At 37.4% G+C, this 23,231-nt stretch overlaps 1 protein-coding gene across 1 annotated transcript; it reads left to right on the plus strand.

The window, feature by feature from the left end:
- Positions 1–1,457: 1,457 nt before the first annotated feature.
- On the plus strand, positions 1,458–22,917 carry LOC106910771 (protocadherin Fat 4-like). Its single transcript, XM_088005720.1, has 28 exons — positions 1,458–1,844; positions 4,692–4,763; positions 4,941–5,107; positions 5,240–5,287; positions 5,375–5,464; positions 6,506–6,592; positions 7,027–7,134; positions 7,231–7,344; positions 7,456–7,549; positions 7,655–7,773; positions 8,705–8,878; positions 8,983–9,111; positions 10,205–10,360; positions 10,462–10,642; positions 12,105–12,238; positions 12,925–13,872; positions 14,683–14,808; positions 15,769–16,020; positions 16,127–16,225; positions 17,538–17,710; positions 18,349–18,500; positions 19,634–19,941; positions 20,027–20,137; positions 21,191–21,382; positions 21,625–21,722; positions 21,807–21,962; positions 22,559–22,756; positions 22,839–22,917. The coding sequence occupies exons 1-28, from the start codon at positions 1,763–1,765 to the stop codon at positions 22,915–22,917; spliced, it is 4,647 nt and encodes a 1,548-aa protein (XP_087861846.1). The 5' UTR covers positions 1,458–1,762.
- Positions 22,918–23,231: the final 314 nt, after the last annotated feature.

The raw sequence follows: 23,231 nt of genomic DNA on the forward strand, positions 1-23,231 counted from the left end.
AAGATTCCCATAAATAGATGTTTCCCTTTTCAGGCAGATTTAACTGACTATGCAGAAAATATCTTGACTTTGGCTCTTACGCACTTCCTTCAGGTAATGAGTCTTTTTATAAACTTTGCCACACCTGGTGGATTGTAAATCAGGAATTTGGAAACATGATATTCTGATAAACTCGGTGCTGCGTCACGACTTCACCGTTGGCTGGGAATGTGCTGGACAACAGTGATCATGCAGTGGATTAAAAACAAAAATAACTGTGAAAATACAAAGTTTTTGGGACATAAAAATGAGAGCGTAATATTTTTTTCAAAGGTTTCCCATCTTTAATGGGGTGTGTCATGTAATGTGATTGTTTCTCTTCTAGATGAAGCCACAGGAGGAGAAAAAACACGTGTGAATGATTGAACTGATAAACATATCTAAAATATAAATCCATATTTAACATGGGAAAATGCAAATAGAAACAAAACTCTTACATAAAATCAAATAAAACCTGCATTTATGACAAAATAAGTTCATATGCAAATCTAAAAACCTTTGTGAAGAAATGTCACATTTATAAGTGACAAAACATACATAGAGGCTTGTTTGTTTTCAAAGTTTATGCAAAATAAAATGAGAAATATTTTTGTAATATTTTTAGAATTTAATGTGATCAAGACTAGAGGAAAGTAAAGTTTTTAAAACGCTTCCTCTTTCTGATGGAATAACATAAAAACTTTCAGAATATCATTAAATCTAAACAAGAACTTCAGGTAGATGAGGAGAAAATCACATTCATGAGACACTGAGAATGGAGACATTTTTGAAAATAATTTAAATTCATATAGTTTTCTAGTCATTTAATATGATTGCCCACAACTGAAAAAATAAAGCTAAACTAAACTCATTTTTGCATTATCACTGTTATTCCATATCTTATTAGCAATGACTGTATTTGTCGTGCCAAAGTACGTGAATATATATTGGTGTGGATTATTTCATCTCCTGACTCATACCTTCCTAATGAGATCACTTTAACCTTTGTAACATCTCTGTAAAAGATTTTACACATATAAAAAAAACTCAATTACATTTAGTTTTTTTATATTTAGTTTTTTTATGTATATTTACATACACTTTTTAGAAAAACAAGGAGGTTTTTGAACGTGAAAAGTCAAAAGTTTGCAAGAAAAAAATCAAAAATAAATTTTAGATTCATCTCAGAAATTTTCTTGAGAAACAAGAACATTTTTGAGTTTGAAAAATAAACAAATTTTCAGATTTTGGAAATTTTCTGAGTTTTAAAAGTCAAAAATATTCAACTTAAAAACTCAGAAATTTTCTTGTTTATTCTAGAAAATTTCTGAAATTATTCTCAAACTTTCAGAGTTGTTTTGTGTACATTTAGTACTTTTTCCTCTATCTACAAGGGCCTCATCATAGCAATGCTTTCATAGGAGGATTCAGAAAAACCCATAAATTAAAATATCTAACCTCACACTGAATCACATCTGGAACATAAACCAAAAGCACAGCAGCTGCGGCCGGCCGAGCGAGCAGCTGGTGTCAGTCAGGCCTTTTAGGCAGGCTGTAAACTGTTCAGGGGAAATGACACTCTGTGCTCCTTGATCTTTGATACTGTCCAACATCACTGCAACATTTTACAGCCTGTCATAAAAGATGATTGGTGGGAAGGAGGGAGAGGGAAATTGCACACCATTCATAGCGCCTGTGGTTCAGCTGATCAGTTCAGTTCACTGGGAAACACAACCGGACCAACATGGACGGCGCTGGTTGGAGTCGGACATGCGTCGCTCTAGTTGTCTCTGTTTGGATCCATGTCGTTACTGGAAGTGCCATAGGTGAGTAAAGGTGGAATAGGTTCGTCTGTAAGCAGGAAACCAGAGCCTACAGTGTAATAAAGCAGTTTTGTTGTACAAAATCTGAGCCGCTACTCTTTAAAGTTAACTCTTAAGTTAAATTATCCACTCTCAGAGAGCGCTGAAAGGTGTTTGATCAGTTTTCGTTTAGTCTAGAATAAGAAAACGAGCTTTTAGTTTAGTACGCTTCAGCTCTGAAGAGAAGACGTCGCTCCTTATCAGTCGTGTCCATGGTTCAAAATCCACACCCTACACTTCTATTACTGTCTCTGTCATCATTTTCATTTGGTGTAAACCCAAAAACCAAAACCTACAGTCCAACTTCAGGTCCTTCAGAACCGAGAAAGAACAGAAAAATATCTAAATTACAGCTTGAGGGAAAACAAAGCTAAATATTTTTTTTACAAATTCAGGTTCTGTTTCTGTGAGAAACATTGGATAAAAACAGAATAACTTCAAGTGGTTATGGTGTCTTTGGAGTCTGGGATGGTATTGTCTTGATTTTATGATCACAACCAGTTTTATGAATTCATAGACATTTGAAGAAACTCATTATTCTGAGATTTAACAAAAGGGAAAAAAGATTTGGTGATCTTAACTAATTGAAAACAAGAAAGCAGTGTCATTTATTGTCAGTGAGACAGAAACTGTGCTTTTTACAGTGCATGTTAACATCTGGTTTTGTTATTTATAATGCAATTATTGTGCAATGTAAGCTAATGAATTCACGTTAGATATTGTGCATCAACTGAATAAGTACAATAATAGTTTATTGTGACAAATGTTAGCTTAAAACCAAGAAGTAGGTTTGGTTGTATAATTAAACCTGTTTTCTTTTATTTTTAAATTTCAGTTGTGTAGAAAAAAAAAGAAAAAAGAATGACCTGAAATATTAGTCAAACAATAAACATTTGGCCTGAATACACGGACATATTGTTCAGAAAGCTAATACATTTTCCTTTCTCCAAACGACGGCGGATGACTTTTTAAGAGTTGTTTCGTTTAAGAGTTTCACCTTTTCCCGAATCTTTTTCCATTTAAAATGTCAGCTCAATAAGTGCATGATGTCGAAGTAAAACAGTTTTCGAAGGATCGTTGGATTTCTTCGTGGATGTTCGCGATCTTCTTCTTTCCCATTTTAATGTAGCATGTTGACAATGTCGCCACCTGCTGGTGAAGCAAGATGATTACTCCATTTTAGATTGGAATCTTAAATGAAGCCTCATTAAAATTTTACCCAAAATTTTGGGTAAAATTTTTGGTAATGTATGTATTGTAAGTTTCAATACATACAGAAACTTGTACTTACTACCCAAATTTGTAACATACTATACGGTTTACTAAAAAAAAAAAAGAAGTATTCTAGTAAAAATATCAGGTCTTTTACACAGTAACTTTTTATATGCAGAATCATGTTTATTATCGCTGTCAGTGCCTTTATTGTTCTTAGTTTTATGGTTTATTTTATTTATTTACGACTCTTAGTATATCTTCTACGTGTTTTATGAGGGACCTTGACAACTCAGTTTTGTATTTTTATTAGGGCTGGGCGTTTAAATATTGATAATGTAAATTCCAATGTGAATGTTGGTATCGGATCTATTTTACTCTGAGAAGATTGATACTTTTGTTAACAGTTTCTCTTCCATATGTCCAACAAATTACTGAGATGTCATCCCAGAGTTTATGCCAGTGCATGCAGAAATTAAAGTGCCAAATATCAAGAGCTTACTTTTTAAGTTTGAGAGAAGGATTTTATATGTTTCTAATGTTTGCACTTAACACTTTCTTTTAAAAAACAATCTGTTTAATCCTCCCGTAAGCACAGTTTTATTATTATCTATTCAGGCAGCTGAAAAAAAAATATTACTGGAACTCAAAAATATACACTTATGAAAAGATATATATTTCAAACCTGAAATATGAATAAGTCTAAATACCAGATATTGAAGAGAAAAAGTATTTCTATGTATATTAAATACAGATTTTAGTTAGAGACTCAGTTATTCTAATAAAAAGTTGTGTGTAGAAGATAATTGTTGAATTATGTTGTTTCAACATACTACTACTACATACTTCTAACTACTTCGGTTAGTTATTTAGCTAACTGAAGTAAAATAACCACCACATTATTCAATGAAAGTGACATTTTAAAAGTAGCACTACTTCAACATATTTTACTGAAGCTAAAAGTAAGCGAAAAAAAGGTTTTTGGTAAAAACACAAGACCTGATTAACTAATCAAAACATCAGTCAATTAATATCTAAAAATTACATAATCAGATTGATCAAAATGTAAAGTTATGACGAAATGTATTGTTTATATATATTTATTTTTAAGGACCAAAATAAAAATAATTCATATAAATAACAAAATCAGGCAAAAAAAAAAATTATTTATTTATTTCAATATAAAACTTATGAATCTAACAAAAACTGCAGGTGTGTGTCCGGTAATTCTTCTTGATGAAAACAGGCTTGTTCTTCATTCAGTGAAGTTTCACACACTGGGTAAAGCAGCGATGCTTCATAATACAATTGAAAAGTACAGCATAGTTAAAATACTCCTATTAGGACATTTATTCCAAAAAGTTACTCAAGTAAATATAAATGAGTAAATGTAGCTAGTAACTCTGAGAATTAGATCATTATTATTGGATTGACATCAGTATTTCCAGTAATTTATAGGCCTTTAGTAGCACATATGATATGACAATGAAGAATCTTGAATCTGTGCAATATTAGCAATTTTTCCTCTCCGAACTTTGGGGGAAAAACCTGAATGATCTCGTTCTGCAGATTTCCTTAAAGTTATTTATGTTTCTGCAGGTAGCACCACCATAACCTGTGGTTCAGCGTCTGCCACTGTAAATCTGGGTGCAGTGGATGAAGGATATTCAGGTAAGATGATAAATACACTAATTTAATTCTGATTAAAATAGTTAAATTAAGACTGACTGCCTCTGTTGAGTATGCCTTTTCTCTGTCATGTTGCAGAAACAGATCATTTATTGGTAGCTGGATTTAATGAATTCATGAGGAAATTTAGTTTACCAGATAATTTTTTTGCTGCTGCAGGTGATGTGGAGCTGGTGTCCGGTATTCCACTTGGTACTACCGTGAAGCTGAAGGGAGACCCTTTTGAGTCGCACCTTCAGTTTCTGGAGTTGAACTTCACAGCAGGGGAAACCACAGCGACTGTTCGCACCAAGAAGCCGCTCGACGCCGACGTCGTAGTCTCTGACGTAAGCTCCCCCACTTTACTGTACCTAAAATTGTTTGCTGAATATTTAATGCAGTTTTTGTTTCTTCACTGAAATGTTCAACTTCATTTATGCTGCAGCAGAACTAACATCCTCTGTGTTTCTGTGTTGCAGGTTGATAGAGTCCTGTACTACAGCTTAGTGTGCAACGATGATTTGTCGGTGGGTGAAATTCCACAATTATGGAGCAAACATGACAAACTCATTGATTAACAACTAAAATGCGTCACTTTGTTTTTATTTTTACAGTACAAAAACTCCCGCAGGCTGATAATCAATGATATCAATGACAACAGTCCAGTATTTGATAAGAAGTTTTATTCTAAATCTATTTCAGAGGTAAGTCAATCTGTTGGAAAGGAATGTAAACTTTTCATACATCTAAGAATCAGGTGATTAACAGAAATATTATTGATGGGGATAAAAAAAATTCAGTGTTGTCAAAATAAATCTCCAACTTTATGACTTCATGCTTCAGCCTTTCTCAAATAAATGAGAAAGCAGCCGATTTATCTCTCCTCGCTTTCTCTCTCTGTCTTGTCTTCCTTTTTTCATACCAGGATTAAACAGTTTAGCATATTTTTAAAACATGCTGCCTTAAAGAAATCCAAAAATAACCTCCTGGAAGTTTTTTCTGTTAAAAGGAATTATTTCTTTCCACAGTGGCCATTTGCATGCTCTGGATGATGAGTATCACTGCAAAAACATAAAATCTTACCAAGTATTTTTGGTCTAGTTTCTAGAACAAATATCTCAACAAAAGTAGCTGAGAAGTAACTTTTCAGCAAGAAATTGTAGCTTGTTTAAGTAAATAATTCCTTAATATTGTTTTTAAAAAGTACTAGTTCCACTAGTTTCATGTATAGTAAGATATTTTTGCCATCTGCCAGTGGAATGAGTCCTTTTTAAATTAATATCTTTGCTATAACGTTAGTTTTGTCATATTTCAAGCGTACTAAGATATTTAACGAAAAACTTGATAACTTGGTTAGTGGGTTTACTTCAATAGAAAGAAGTTTTTTAATCTGTCTGTAGTTGGAAAGAAATGACTATTTTTCTGTCCATAAGCTGGACAGAAAAATACTGTTTATCAAGTATTAAGGAGACAGAAAACATTTCATACTAAACAGATTGGATTATTAAAAAGTTTACAAAACTTTCCCTCATTTTTGTCTTTCTTGGCTCCCTCAAATAATTCAGCTTTATTAAAGACCAGATTTTGTGCTGCAGCCTTTCTTATCTTTCAATCAGGTTGTTGTTGTTTTTTTTTATCTAAAATCTCATTCGTAAGCTTAATCTGTTTAGATTTTGGAGACTAAATGAATGGTTGTGTTTTTTTGGTGCACAGTGATGATGGTGTGTCGTTCTGTTGTTTTTCAGATTCACGCTGTGAACACGGAGGTTCTGCGAGTGACAGCTAGAGACGCAGACAGCACACCTGCGTTCAACCTCCTGACATACACCTATGTAAGAACTCTGAAAGTTAAATAATAATTATTTAAGTCGACTACTCTCTACGAGCAAGAAAAGTAGGTGGTGATGTTGACACCAACTGTGCTACATCAATCTTAGCTGCACAAATGTAATTGTTTGACTTTGTTAATGTCGGGTTGATCTCTGATGACCTCTGGAAATGTTTTATTAAGATCTAACGTAACAAATTAACATTTTTGCTGCACAAACGTTCACACTAACTTCTTGGCAATAATCAGTATTTTCTCCATTATGTGCTAGCCCTATATGGACCTAAAAAACATGCTTTTTACTAATAAATCTTTGTATTTTCCATTCTAATTTTATGATAATTAAGCCCATTAAGTGCATAAAAAGTTTAGCATTTTTTGATTTTCTACAAATGTTCTGTATATCACTGGCTGTTGATGCCATTGTTCTCCTTCTAGACTCCAGTAACATCAGACTTTTCCTTATCAAACTCCGGGGCGTTTACGTTAATCAGACCTCTGAACTACAACGTTGTACCAAAGTACAATTTTATTGTCACTGCCACGGTAAGAAAACACAGAAACAAACTATATTTATACATTCTGATTTATTTAACTCTTATAATGAATATACCATCCCTTTCTTTGTTGTTCCTGTTGCAGGACAGCGGCGGAAAGAATGACACAACTTCAGTTGAGATCGATGTACACGACTTTGACAACTTAAATCCCTTTTTCAGCCACAGTCTCTACCAGGCTGTTGTTCCAGAGAACCAGGTGAGGCTCATTTAGTGGTTATGTGAGTTTTACCTCATTGTTTGGATGTAAAGCAGAAATTTATTTCAAACTGACAGAATTGTTGTGAAGAACAGACTGACTGTGTTTCAGGACGGGGATCTCAGTGAAATACGACCAGAACCAATAAAGGCCCAAGATGGAGACACTGGGATCAACATGACGATAACATACAGCATCACTTCAGGTACAGAAAACCTGCTGTGGTAAAACTGTCAGTTCAGACATGTTTACCATAGAACAGGAGCACATTAATCAGTCATATAAATCTAAAATATGTATGTCTGTTCAGTCTCTCCTTCCGATTACCAAGCAAACTTCAACATCGACGCCGACACCGGAGTTCTGACTGTGGTGACGTCGTTTGACAGGGAGGAAATGGACAGCAGTGAAATCTCTGTCAGCATCAAGGTATTATCATTTATTCCCTGGTAGAAAGTGAAGAAAACTCTATCATCATTAACGATATTATGAGAGCACAGAGGAAGTTTACATACACCAAAGAAAAAGACACAAATAAACTTTCTAAAGTTTAATCAGAGCGAACTTCTCTTGTTTTAGCTCAGTTATAATTGCCAAAATTATTTCTATTTTCTAAATTCCATAATAATAAGAGGAATAATATGTCATATATTTATTATTTATTAATGTCTCTAAAATCAGACATTTATGTACATTTCTGCTGCATTTGAACTCTGAAATAATCTGGCAGTAGAACGCAGATTATTTCACTTAAACAAGACACGTTTCCCATTTCATAAGTGAAATAATCTGTAATTAAACTTGTACTTTTTCATCAATATTAAGAAATTATATTCTTAAAAGAAGCTCCTGTATCTTGCTGAAAAGCTATTTGAGTTGTTAGTTTTGTCTTATTTCAATCGTACTAAGATATTTGCACTCGTAACTTGAACAAAAATACTTGGTGAGATTTTGTGTTTTTGCAGTGTGTAAACTTCTGCTTTTAACTGTATATATTAGGGAAACGCCAACAAAAGAATTTGGGCCGACATTATATTGCTGTTTTGACCGATAAGCGATATTTACCGATATTATATACATTTTTTTCTACTGTTTTGACACCTCTGGGGAAAAAAAGCTACCAGAAACAAACTGGAACAAGATGGAAATAGATATCAGTTGTTAATATCGGCCCAGTTTTATTTATGTCCCAATACCGATATGTTAAAAAAAATAACTAATATTGGCTGATACCGATGTTGGTGTCGATATATCGTGCATCCCAAGTTAATAAAGATATATCACTAGTTCAGAAAGCCATGACATGGACTCACTGTGGCGTTGAGCTCAGCCTGTATGAAATATGATTGTGTGTCTGCAGGCGGCCCAGAGAGACGACCCTCTGAAGACCGCCGATGCCGTCGTGTCTGTCACAGTGCAAGATGTGAACGACAACGCTCCAGAGTTTGATCAGTCGAGTTACAACATCTCCCTTCTGGAAAACTCCCCCGCTAACACCGTCGTGTTCAAAGCTGTCGTCACCGATAAGGACCAGGTGGACTTTCCTGACACAACAACTGGGTTTTACTCTTAATCACATAAATGCAAAGTTTATTATTTCATTTCTCTTCTGTTCTGTTCTTGTCAATCGTTCCACAGGGAGGATTCGTGGGAACCCTGCAAATCCTCCCAGAATCAACCTCCTTCTCCATCAGCCCTGACGGGACGGTCCGAGTCATAAACCCTGAAGTTCTGGACCGAGAGGTCACCGAGACATTCGTATTCCAGGTGAAGAGAATTTTACCCTAATTACACTGCAAAAACACATAATCTTATTAGGTATTTTTGTCTAGTTTCTAGTGTAAATATCTTAGTGCATATTAAATTTTACAAAACTAACTTACACGGAACTTTTCAGCAAGACATAGGAGCTGCTTTAAGTCAATAATTTTAGTAATGTAAATTTAAAAATACTACTTCCAATGGCAGATTATTTCACTTACAACATGGGAAAAATATCTTGTTCCGAGTGAAATAATCTGCCAGTGTAACCGGCACTTTTGATCAATAGCGATTATTTATTTAAAAAATCTCCCACTTCTTGCTGAAAAGTTACTTGTGAGTTAGTTTTGTCTTGTTTAAAATGTACTCAGTAGGACTGGACAATATGGCTGAAACACATACCATATTTCATATCAGTTGATATCGATAATTATTGATTTGATTTTCTTGTTAAATATCTGAAATACTGCCAAACTTGTGGCGTGACTCTTCCTGTTTTATCTCAGTTTCCTCCCTTGCTGTTGTACTAAGTTTCTCTTTTCACTCCATGTCATTGTTTTTTATTTTTAAGCAATTATGAGGATCAGTGGTGAAACCTGAAACTGCTGCTGCACAAGTTACTCGACAGGTTGTTGCTAGGTAACCAAAGAGCGAGTGAGTTAGTTGCTAGGTAACCAAAGAGCGAGTGAGTTGTTAGGTAACCAAAGAGTGAGTGAGTTCCTAGGTAACCAAAGAGCGAGTGAGTTGCTAGGTAACCAAAGAGCGAGTGAGTTGCTAGGTAACCAAAGAGCGAGTGAGTTGATTCCACCTCACTTGCCACGAGAGGTTGAGCAGCTAAAGCATTTCCTTTGCCTACATCCCCCAGAATGCTTTGCGGTTCAGGATCAGAGTTCAATGAAATTATAATATCTTCTGACATTGATCATGTATTTGTCTCTATATATATTGTATATATTGCCCTGCCCTAGTACTAAAATAATTGCACTATAAACCAGACAATAATACTTAAGATTTAGAAACCCTAAATTGTGGCGTTTAGTTTTAGCTCGTGAGCAGGGTGAATACAATGCATCTGTATGATTTTTTTTCCAATTTGAAGATTGAAGCGAAGGAGACAGAAGTTCCCAATCAAATTACAACAGCTCAAGTCACCGTTAGCCTCCTGGATGAGAACGACAACAGCCCGGCGTTCACCAGCAGCATGTATGAAGGACAGGTGTTTAAAAATCAGACAGTAGGAAACCTGGTTGTCAAGGTGAGGAAGGGAAACAGCTCACACATTTAATTTAATAATCACAAATATTAGCTGAACATTTGATAAATTACACACTGATGAGTTTGTTGTTGACTCTACAGGTTGAGGCAGAGGATCCAGACGATGGAAAGAACGGGGAGATCCAATATTCCATTACATTCGGTAACAATGACGGATACTTCTCCATCAATGCTAGTACCGGAGAGATCAGGCTGGCTAAAATCATTCCTCTGGAGGAAAACCAAGTGCTGGAGTTTCCTCTCTACATCACTGCCAGAGACGGTAAATCATTAATGTTTTCTGGAGCATCCTGTAATAATTACCTTTAGAAACTAAGAAAAATTCACCTTTTTTCTAGAAAATGTTTTAAAATTATCTCAAAATTTCTGATTTTTTTTTACGGAAATGTACCCTTATTTTTATTTTTTTACAATGGCCCTAATACTCCATTGTGTTTCAGTGTGTACATGTGAGACGCATCTTTTTTTGAAATGGTGTAACCCACATGCGCCACCCACTGGCGTGGCATACCTACTACAGCGTTTCTGTTATGCCGCAGTCTACCGAGTGGCCACATTTTTTCTTAAACGAGTCTTAGAGAGAAAATAAAGTAGAGAGACGAGAAAAGGAGATCTTAGGGCTAAAAAGAAAAACCTGAAACACAATCACTAATCTGAAACCCAGTTCTAATTAACAAATAATAATAATGATCCAAGATTACAGAGAAATAAACTAAGACCAGATCTAAGTAAATAATAAAGATATTATTACACAGATTAAACTAAAAGTCTAAACTGTTAGAGATTTTTTGGTATTATCATTTTGTTATTACTTTAGTTCATATTCAGTCTAATGTTAATCAATAGATAATCAACATTCAGTCTATAGATCATTGTGATTTTCTGTTTAAAGTGTTCTCTTCCTCATGTGTGTATGAACTGACCTGGAGGTCACAACTGTCTGTTCATCTTCATGTGAAACAGTTAACTCTGTGTTTCTGAGACCTTAAATTCTTATCAACCAGAATACCTCCTAACTTAGGAACTGCCTGTGTGCAGTCGTATTTTGTCTTGTTGACAGTTTGACCGAGATTCGAACCGGGCTCAGACCGTAGATCAGATATCACACCTGGAACTGGGTTGCTAGTTGTTTGGGTTAGAAGTTTTACGACCTCTGTTGTTTTTCCTGACTGCCCCCTTGGCTGTTTTTCTTTGACAATAAAACAGGGGCTCACGCGGAAGCAGACCAGAACGCTCTGTGAACGGCTCGGAGGAGCAGTTGACGGAGTCTTCTCCTTTTGCAAAAGCCTAGTCATAAAATTCATATACGTTGTCTGTGGTTCTTTTATGTAGGTTCGAAAGGAAAAATACCCATCATAAACACTTGCAGATTATAACACAGAGCTCAGAGCAACAGCTGTAACTATTCAGCAGGAATCAAAACATTGTCCTATAATAGTTATATAAAGTTTATTTATCCTTCAAACTCTATCTTTCAGCACATATACCTCGTCTACTTTAACATCTTATCCAATTTATGGAGGTTATAAAACTATTATTGCAGCTAGTTGTAAATCATGTGACCGTAGATTTATGAAACGTTTATTTCTGGGTCAGAACGCTTCCTGATAACAGGAAGATTTTCTGTCTCCCTGCGTTTGGTTACTTTAAAAATCTATTCGCTCAGAACAGGCATGACGGTAAAAACTGAATCACAGTTACATTTCTGCCCTCTTCTCCTTCAGGAGGTACCATATCCCGTTCCACATCAGCACAGGCGATCATTCGCGCTCCAGGTAACTCGAATCCTCAGTTTCTACAGGAACTCTACCAAGGCGCCGTAGAAGAGGAGCAGGAACCAGGAGCTCTGGTTGTGAAGGTAAGATAAATACAGCTGGAAAAGTATAAAACCATTTCACTCAAAATAACACAAAACATTCACTAAACTACTGGCTATTCGGGTCCAAAAAGTGGCAACAACGTTGCTCGGACAAAAGTAATTTCCTTTGTCCTGACCCTCCACTCACCCTCAGACTTGGCCACGCCCCTTAGCGTTTCCTGACTCCGCCCACTTTGGCGACATTTTCCAAAATTTGTCTGTGGGCGGAGTTATGCTTGTCACTGCAGCGAGGGAGGGTATTTTATTTCTTTTTTGCATTTCATTGTAATCATGTAAATAGCATATGATTAAATCAGAATAAAAAGAAATAAACATTAAAATATGGTTTAACTGGATTTTTACGACGCTGCATTAGGACCACAGCAGATAGAAAAAAAAGGGAGTAAATTTCTGCCAAAAAATCATTTTCTGGAGAAAAAATACAAGGAAATTTTTTAGTTTGAAATGTCAAAAATTTTCCATAAAAAAAGTAAATTAATGCATCATTTTCCTTCTGCTTCACATTTATGCTCTAATATCACATACAATCTCAACAAAATACATCAAATTTCATGATGAAAGCATCAATACTCATGATGAAATATTATGAGTATTTTTGCAGGTTTTTTGCATTTTGCAAAAGTAAAATCCGTTTAGCCTCCTAAATGTTTCCTCGTTGGTTTCAGGTGAACTTCCTCGCGATTTCTTCTGAGCCTCCGACCCTTCAAGTTACAACAGAGGCTGATAAGTTCTCCATCTCCACCACCGGTGAAGTCACAACCACAGTGAAGCTTGACCACGACGACGGCCCACACAACTACTCAGTGGGAATCTCCATCAGCGACGGCGCCACCACTGACACGGCGGTCGTTGAGGTTCAGGTCACTGACATCAACGACAACAGCCCTGTTTTCGCCTCCAGTTCTGTCTCAAAGTCTGTCCCAGAGGACACAGAGGTGGGATCCAACATTACCGAAGTCGCAGCCACAGACAAAGACAGCGGCTTCAACAAGGAGATCAGATACTCCCTGAGAGGAGGGGATGGGCGGTTCTTCATCGACCCAGTGTCCGGGATGGTGAGCCTGGCTGCTGCGCTCGACAGGGAGACCACAGCGGCGTACGAGCTGCTGGTGGTGGCTGAAGATCAGGGTCGCCCTGCCAGGTCCGCCACCGCCACGCTGGCGATCCAAGTAACCGACGCCAACGATAACACCCCGAGGTTCTCACAGCCGGAGTATCAGGTGGAAGTGTCCGAAACCGAGGCAGTGGGAACGAGCCTCCTGACGCTGTCGGCTGAAGATCCGGATGAAGGAGTGAATGGGAGAGTCACCTACAGCATCTCCGAGCAGAGTCCATCATCTGAGCCGGCGGTTTTTCAGCTGGATGCCTCCAGCGGGATCCTGAGTCTCGTCCAACCTCTGAACTACAGCGAGGTCAAAGAGTTCACCCTGAGCGTTCAGGCGTCGGATGGCGGATCGCCCTCGCTGGTCGGAAATGGATCTGTGGTGGTGAAGGTGAAGGACGTCAACAACAACCCTCCAAAGTTCAGCAAAGAGCGCTACGATGTGGCGATCTCTGAGAATCTGGCCAGCGGTGCATCCATCCTCACAATGGAGGTCACTGACATAGATGAGGTGAGGTCAGAGGTCGGGAGAGTCCCCACAAACTGTACTCAAGTACCAGTAGCACGACTTCAACATATTTTTACTTGAGTAAAAGTAAAAAGTCGTTTTCCAAGAAATTATTAAGAGTAAGGGTAAAAAGAGTGATCAAATTACCAATTACTTCATATTTTAAAATTACATCACCAAATGAACCAAAATATAAAGTTAAGTGGAAATTTTGATATTTTATGGACCAAAATGATAATAATTCATATAAGTAACAAAAAATAACAAAATCAAGCAAAAGATTAGTTTCATTCAATGGAAAACATGAAAATTTAACAAAAACTGCAGGTGTGTTTCTGTGTCTGGTGGGTTTTTGGTTAAAACATGTTTGTTTTTCATTCAGTGGGTTGAAAATCCAGACATTTACTCAGGTATGAGTAGAAATACTTCACAATTAAAGGGTTCGGCAACATTTACAACTCTAAAAACTATTTTACCTTCAGTCCATGTTAAAAAAAAACTAAAATATTTTTTTTTTACAATATCTTTTATTATTATTATTATTACTAAAGAAAACAAACTTCAACTGCTTTGAAAATGATGAATTGTTTCCATAAAAGGAATAAATGTTTTCTTAAATTTTAAAACATTTCTTTAAAAATAAATCCCACGTACTTTACAACCTAATAGTAAAAAAAAGGAAGAAAATATTCACTACATAATAGGTACATCTAAGAAAGGTATTTATTTATTACCTTTATATTTTTAAATATTGCTCAGTGCTTTACTCTTGTCCATCTTTTATTTATTTAACAAACGTTTCCTCCTGTGCAGGTCGGATTCTCCAATGGTCACTTTGTTTACACCAGTGATACTTTTGACATAAACAATCAAGGAGTCGTTTCACTAAAGAAAGACTCGACTCTGGACAGAGAGACGAAGGACAGCTACCTGTTACAGGTAAGCAGGTATCGTTCTGTACAACGTGATTATATTTTATGTTTTGGTTTTGCTGTTTGTGTCGTGGATGACAAACTTCTGAGTATTTCTATCAAATTTTCAACTTTTCAAACTCAGAAATCTTCTTGTTTTTTCTAGGAAATGTCAGATTATTCTCAACATTTCTGAGTTTTTTGGTAAAAATTTTCTCCTCTTTTTTTATATATAATAGCCCTAATTTTACACCAACTCCATACATCTACCATCTAATCTACGTTACCATGAAGTTTAGATGAAGTGTCTTTTTTTTTGTTGTAGCGTTTTTCCACGTCCAAGAGAACATTGACGTCATTTTCCACATGATATCTGAGTTGATTGCAACAGGACATAAACAACGGTTAGAGGTCAACGTTTCGCCGCCCCGTTTGGATGAAGAACAATGAACTGTTTATCACAGACGGCTGTATATCCGTAAAGTGCTTGGCTGTCGTTAGCCTTTTGTTATAAATGTACCTAGTGCTGATAAACATAAAATTAAATATTTACAAGTCAACATATCTCAGCAGCGCAAACTGTTTTTTCAGATCTTTGGAGCAAAAATAGGTCACAGTAAATTTTAGAGTGAGATATAAGGACGTCAAATCACACTAGAAATTATTGGGATAAATGATAAAATTGTCATTTTGAGACCATTTTCAAGTAATATAATAATAATTGCATAATAATGTGAGCTCATCCACTCAAAGATCCAAAACACTGGAACAGGAAAACATTTAAAAATCCAAAATAACCAACAAAACTGCAGACTAACTACTTCGTATCGGGTGTCAAATGTTTGCAGCGTTTCTCAAAATGGCGGCTTTTCAACGATATCAAATGGAGCATCTCTTTGTTGTCCAAATGGAAATGATTTTAATTTATCGTGTGGTTAATTGATTTATTGTTTATTGTGCTCTAAGCTGTAAATCCTTCCTGTTTCAGGTTGTAGCTGTGGATCAGCCCACCGACGGCCTGAGCGCCACGGCTCAGCTCAACATCACCGTCCTGGACTATAACGACAACAGCCCTCAGTTCCCCAACATCCCTTACCCCTTGGAGATCCCAGAGGGAGAATATTCAGCCGAAAACCCCGGAGAAATTTTCACCATCCAGCCCACAGACGCAGATATCGGTCTGAACGGGGAGGTCACCCTCTCACTCAGTCCACCTCACCCCATTTTCAGCTTCAGAGAGGTGAGCCTCAGATCTAGTGGAGTAAAACCAGCATCTTTATCTTCCCTAATAGCGAACAGCCAGAGAGTTTTGCTTTGTGGATCTTGAAGTCATGTTTGTTTTGCAGGATGGGATGCTGTTGGTTGTTGGTTCCTTGGATCGGGAAAAAACGGAAACGTACAACCTGGTTCTGAAGGCTTCAGACAAAGGCAGCCCACAGAGAGAGGTGAGACAAAGCTGCAGCTAACCTTTTTATTTCCCTTTAAATGTCTTTAGTATTTAGTTTTATAACAGAGAATAATAGGAATAATTCAGAGAATTCATTAAATCTAATAGTACTTAAAGGTGACTTATTATGCCTCCTTGAACAGGATGGGATTGGTATATACAAAACATGTTTATGACATTTTTTGCTTACAATTGCTGGGTATTTTTCTTGAACCTACATAAAAGAATCACAGACAACGTATATGAATTTTATAACCAAGCTTTTGCAAAAGGAGAAGACTCTGCCAACTGCTCCTCCGAGCCGTTCACAGAGCGTTCTGGTCTGCTTCCGCGTGAGCCCCTGTTTTTATTGTCAAAGAAAAACAGCCAAAGGGGGCAGTCAGGAAAAACAACAGAGGTCGTAAAACTTCTAACCCAAACAACTAGCAACCCAGTTCCAGGTGTGATATCTGATCTACGGTCTGAGCCCGGTTCGAATCTCGGTCAACCTGTCAACAAGACAAAATACGACTGCACACAGGCAGTTCCTTAGTTAGGAGGTATTCTGGTTGATAAGAATTTAAGGTCTGGGAAACACAGAGTTAACTGTTTCACATGAAGATGAGCAGACAATCGTGACCTCCAGGTCAGTTCATACACACATAAGGAAGAGAACACTTTAAACAAAAAATCACAATAATCCATAGACTGAATGTGAACTAAAGTAATAACAAAATGATAATCTCTAACAACAATCTTCCTTAAATAATGAGATTTAATCTGATCAGTTGTGGCTCCTATCAGAATGAGTCATTTTATGGCGTCTTGTCACTTTAAGTCCAGACAAGCTGCTTCTGGCCACACCCACTAACTCAACATTTACACTTGCACATAAAAATGGCTGCAAACAGATGCGTAAATATGCAACCGTACATCTTAGAAGAGCATAAGTAGAGCCTCCTGCACAAGCAACAAGAATGCAGAAAGTGGTTTCTAAATAGTAAGTCAATGACATTGTGCAACGCATAATGTTCCAAATGTTCTGGAGCTCCATTTGGGTTGCTAGGTAACAGAGCGAGGCTTGGCTGGGGTTGCTAGGTAACGACTCTCTGCCTATGGAATGTGACGTAGCAATCGGGAGGTTCTTCAAACGGCTCATTTTCCAGACACAAAAAATATGACATAAAACAACTGGTTGTGTTTTTTAAAGTAAAATGGAAGTACAAAAACATGCAAAATGTGAATTTTACATAATAGGTCCCCTTTAAAGCAGCTTTTTTTCCACACATTTGTTTGCAAAACAATGTTTTAAGTCAAACTTTGTGCTCTAGAACATCACCACCATCAGCGTGAGCATCACAGACGTCAACGACAACAAACCCGAGTTCAGCTCCAGCAGCTATGAAACCAGCACCCTGGTGAAAGAGGCAGAGAAGGGGAAGCTGCTGCTGACGCTGAGAGCCACCGACAAAGACACCGGGAACAACTCGCTCATCACCTACAGGTTCGCTCAGAACTCACATTACAACCACAAACTGCAGTTTACACAGATTTATAGTCACAAACCATCACAAAATAGGATGAAGTTGATATGATAGGATCTTTTTTGTTTTTCACAAAGAATAAAAAGAAGAAAAAACTGTGGCATGCTTTGTAAATCAAATTGAGAATCTTTGGCACGGCTAAAAATCGACATAATCCATCCAATATGATTGAGCTTGAGCTGTTTTGCAAAGGAGTTTGGGGAAAAACTTCAATGTCTTGACATATAGAGCTGGTAGACATACCACTGAAAACTTAACTACTGCAGAAGGTGTTTCTGCAAAGTGTTGCCTCAATAAATATAAAATCCATGTTGCATTTTTAGGGTTTTATCTGTAAAATAAATTTTGAATCTCTCGTATTTGGCATTCATTTGATAATTATGCACTACTTTATGTTGGTTTGTCACATAAAATTCAAATAAAATAATGAAGTTTGCATTTTTATCGTAACGAATTGTGGCAGATTTAAACTGGTTTTTATATAAAAACCCTGTATTTCAATCACTCAAACACACCAGTTTATTTATTTAAAATATTCTTGTCTCAAATCAAACAAATCGACTAATCAGGCAGCTTTTCTCTTAATGTCTGGTTGCAGTTTCTCTGAAGGACATTCGCCACATTTGGCTTTAGACAGCGAAACAGGAGAAGTGACGCTGACCTCTGACCTTACTGATGTAACAGAAGACACCACGCTGGTTCTGACGGCTGAGGCCACAGATCATGGAAAACCTCCGCTCAGCGCCACAGGTCAGAATATTGCTTAGTTTTTATTATTTTTGTATGCACTAGTGGTCCTGAGGCTGCAGACATCCTGAACTTTACCCAGTGAAGAGGCGGCAGAACTCTGAAAAACAGTTGTTTTGAACTCCGACATAATTTACAGGCCTGTATTTTAAGGTCTCGGGTTATTATGGCCATCATAATGTGTGACCAGTGTGATCCTGGCTATTTGAGGGTTAAATGTTGTTATAAATACACCCAGAAAGTGGATCCCACACACCTCCTGGTGCACGCACGATGTAACGGCTTATCCCAGCAGTAACTTTAAATCAGAAAAAAATAAAATATACATTTTTATTATAAGCAAACAGCTACAACAAAACAGCTGAAACTGAATCTGTTTGTTGTACTTCATACTACTAGCACTGCAGTACAACCATCTGCTATAGGAAGCTAGAAAAGTAACAACTTAGCAATCCTAAAGTGCTAAATAAAATGTGATTTCCAAAACTGAAGTGCTGCATTAAAATTAGCCGTTCATTGCTATTATGAAAAAAGGCTCCACCAGCACCGAACAAAATTATTTTTATTTTATTTTCTAAGGTCTAACTTCTGTTTATGGAAAGTTTTCTCACTCTACACTTGTGTTTCCAATTAAACCCCAGAAGTTGGGGGAACTAAATAAAACATGACCATTTACTATCTAACTCCTTAAACTGTTTTGACTATTGTTGGTGGTTGATTTGTTCATAATATGACATTATAGTTGTTTTTACCAAGCCAGGGACTTGATGGACATTCAGGAGTGTCAAAGATTTTCAAAACGTTTTTGTGACTGAGGTGGAAAAATATTAATTTCCAAATGCTGTTAGATGAAAATCCCTTAAAGTCAGATTTTTTTTCCCGTGGCCATAATCCCCTTCCAAAAGAAGATGGCTTCCCAGAAAGCTAAGTGATTATTTGTATCGTGTTTAAGCATTTAATGTGTTCACAAACGTAATGATTATTTATTATTCCTAATGGCTCAATGAGTGACTTGTGTGCAATTGAAATAAAGATGGTCCTAATGTTTTATACATGAACATTTGTTAAATTAGCGATTTGTTATCAGACCAGTGCATTGTGGGAATACTATAAGGCTGAATGACGTGTCTGTGCAGCTCGTGTGGTGGTGAACATCAGGATCGCCAGTCTGGTGGACAGCGTGGCGTTCATGAACTCCTCCTACAACTTCAAACTAAAAGAGAACGAGAATTCAGGGATCAACGTGGGGCAGGTCCACGCCTCTGCAGGAAGCAACCTGTACAACGTTTCCTACGAACTGAGAACACACAAAGACCTGTTCTCCATCGACAGCGATGGCTCCATCGTTTCCACAAAAGAGCTGGACAAGGAGGAGCAGGAGTGGTACATCCTGGATGTGGAGGCTGTGGACACGCGGACGCCTCCCACATCAGCAGTGGTCATGGTAAAAACAACATCACACAGCTGTCATCACAAACTCTCTTTATCGTTGCTTTTGTACAAACCAAATGGACGTTTTTGTCTCTCAGGTCAGAATTCAGGTGGAGGATGTAAACGAGCCTCCAGCGTTCTCCTCAGACGATTATGAAGCCTCTGTGTTCAGCATCGCCCCGTACAAAACCCCAGTCATCCAAGTGAAGGTAAACTCCTCCTATCGGCTGGTTGGGAAATGTGCTTCTGAACTTGTTTATCTCCACATTGATGTGAGATTGCAGATCATTTACTGTAAGGGCCATAAACACCTGGCTGCGTACTTTGACCTGAAACCCTCCCACCATTAAAGTGGTTAATATGTGAACAATCTGCAGTCACATTTTCAGGAATGTGAAGGAAGCTTATCGTTTCCTTAACACCACATATTATGTGAACAACTTAGGAATAACAAACCACAACACTCAGGTAAAAAATCTACAAGCAGAAAATAAGAATAAGAAACTGTTCAATAATGGTGAATTTACAACATAAGAGTTAATAGAGCTGGTAAAAGTTATTTTAAAAAAATCGCACCTACAGTTTTGCTTAGACAACTACAGACTACATTTCATTTTACTTATTTATCTCAAACAGGTTTTTAAAAACAAGATGACAATCAGAAGGACAAGAGAAAACATGAGCCAAGAACAAAACAAATAGCTTAGCACTTTTTTCTGTTTGAAAAGGAGTGTGAAGACGTGAACACTTATTTAATCCAATCCCTGCTCTGAATTTAATGAAATATTACTTACCAACTCAATAATTATCAGAAATTTGTAATGAAAACCAACAGACTACACAGAAGTGAAGAAAATGTGCAAATAGCATGAGGGATGTAAACACTCGTTGAGTTTGTTGGGACTAGTGGTGGTTACAGTCTAAGAGCTTTTCGGAGGAAGGATCTATGATAGCGCTCCTGTGTGCACCAAGGATGCAGCAGTCTACTATTAAACACATTATATAGATTAATTACACAAAGACTGATGTTTTTAAGCCTTAATTTCTGCTAGTTTTGATGATTTACCACTTAAAGCACATTAACACATGACATTAAATCAGATCAATACAGAAACCTGAGTTTGTTTAAAAGTGTGTTTAATGCCTGCCTAAAGCTTGATATTTTCAAAAGATTCCTTTAATCTGAAAAATTAGCTTCATCTGAACACATATTCTACAGCACCATTAAGGACTTTTCTTTCTTTCTTCCTGCCCACCCTCAGGCCTCAGACCCTGATGTCGGAGACAACAGTGATCTGGTCTACAGTCTGTCAGGAGAAAGCTCCTCCTTTGACATGGAACCGGCTTCAGGTCTGCTGTATGTGGTGTCAGCAGCAGATCTGGGTGGAAAAACCGTCTCAGTGGAGGTGAAGGCCACAGATCCTGATGGACTTTCTGCTACAACCACAGTAAAGGTAAGAGCCTGAAACTGAATGTTGGTGGTTTGGTTGAACATGAAAACTACTGATCCCTAAGAGCTTTATGCCACTGGACATTTAAGGCATAATGCCAAAGACTGGATGAAGGGTTGATTGGTTGGCTGTCTGGTTGGTTGGTTGGTGGATTGGTGGGTTGGTTGGTTGGTTGGTTGGTTGGTTGGTTGGTTGGCTGGTTGGTGGGTTGGTGGGTTGGTTTCAATCCTTCCTTCCTGTCGCAGGTTGTGGTTCAGGGCAGCGCCAGCAGCAGCGACGTGACGATCATCTCTATAAATCAGCCGGCTAACATTGTGGAGAAGAAGGTTCCAGAGCTGGAGGAGTACGTTCATGAATAAAGTTCTGTTTATTTTCTGATTTATTTCATCCATTCCTGTCGTCATATCGCGGATTTGTTTTGTCTCAGGGCTTTAGGTAAAACTCTGGGCTGGAAGGTGAACATAATCCAGGTTTCGAGCTCTGGTGGAGAAGAAAGCCGAATGCTGAGGGAATCGGTCAAGACTCTGGTCAGCTTCGTCGCTTTCAATGGCGATGAAGCTGTTGAAACTCAGGAAGTCGCAAAGTAGGAGTTTAATTTTTCACTCAAACATGGGACTTTTGGAACATAGTAAATTTAATGTAACACTCCAATCTTAGATTTTTAAAGGTGGCCTACTATACTTCCTTGACCAGGTTGGGATAGGTCTTTGGGCTATACATGTGCAATACAATTTTTAAACAAAATTATTCTTAGATCATTTTGTTTGAGCTGTTTTAGGGCCTCTTGTCACTTTAAGTCCAAATATTTCCATTGGCACATAAAAGTAGCTGTAAACATATTTGAAAAGCAGAAGTAGAGCCTCCTGTGCAACCAACAAGAATGCAAAAAGTGGTTTTTGGATGACAAGCCAGCAACAAAACACTTGCCTTTTCCAGCAGCCATTGTACAGCACATAAAGTGATAAAACCAGCTGACCAAACGTCTTGGAGCTCAGCTTGGGTTGCTATATGGCGAGCTGTGATGTTTTGCCAAAAATATGCCTGGGCATTTTTTTTTTAACTTCTCAGTTTGTTTTTAGAAGCAGTAGAAACCCAAATGGAATTTTAAAAACATGCAAAATGTAAGTTTTGCATAATAGGTCCCCTTTAAAGTTGTAACTTGTCTGTTTGATTTACCAGGAAGCTGCAGAGCCAGTCTGAAGAGGTGAGAACGGAGCTGGCCGTGGTGTTTGGGAGCGACATTAATTTTGACGTAGAGATAAACTCTCCGAGCTCCGACTCAGGGAGTTTGTCAAACCAGACTGTCGTCATCGTTCTGGGGGTTTTGTTGGGCCTGACGTTCGTGGCACTGATTGTTTTCTTGGCTTTATTTATCAGGTGAGCCTCAGTCTGCTTTGTGGTTTCTTGTTCGGTGAACGACTCAAACTGGTAAAACTAAATGATTCTTGTTTGCTTTTAGCGTCAAGAAGAGTCGGAAGCAAAAGGAATCTGACAGAGAGAGCTTCGACATCAACCGTAAAACTGAAGGTTACACGTAAGTAGGATTAAATGTGATGAAAAGATTCTTGAAATAATCGTTAACTAATTTAGTGATTGATTAATCATTAACTGGAGCGTACTGACTCAAAAAAAGGCCATTGGCTGAAAATAAATCATATCTACAAGACAATATTATGGACAATGTGGATAAATATATATAAAAAAGAGCAGCAAATTTCTACCAAAAAACTCAGAAATTTTGAGATTAATCTAAAAAAATTCAAGCAACCAAAACAAGTACTTTTCTGATCTCCAAAAGTTGAAAATTTCCAGCAAAAAACTGAAATTTTGAGATGAATCTAAAAAATGTTCT

The sequence above is a fragment of the Poecilia mexicana genome, unplaced genomic scaffold, assembly GCF_051168715.1.
Source record: "Poecilia mexicana isolate PSO_F unplaced genomic scaffold, ASM5116871v1 scaffold_1, whole genome shotgun sequence".
Lineage (NCBI taxonomy): Eukaryota > Metazoa > Chordata > Actinopteri > Cyprinodontiformes > Poeciliidae > Poecilia > Poecilia mexicana.

Bases quoted from the DNA above. Each gene is read 5' to 3' on its own strand.
- LOC106910771 (XM_088005720.1), top strand. From the start codon at position 1,763: ATGGACGGCGCTGGTTGGAGTCGGACATGCGTCGCTCTAGTTGTCTCT. The intron at 9,112-10,204 runs GTGAAGAGAATT...TCCAATTTGAAG, and splicing joins CCGAGACATTCGTATTCCAG to ATTGAAGCGAAGGAGACAGA. The intron at 21,383-21,624 runs GTAAGAGCCTGA...TTCCTGTCGCAG, and splicing joins CTGCTACAACCACAGTAAAG to GTTGTGGTTCAGGGCAGCGC.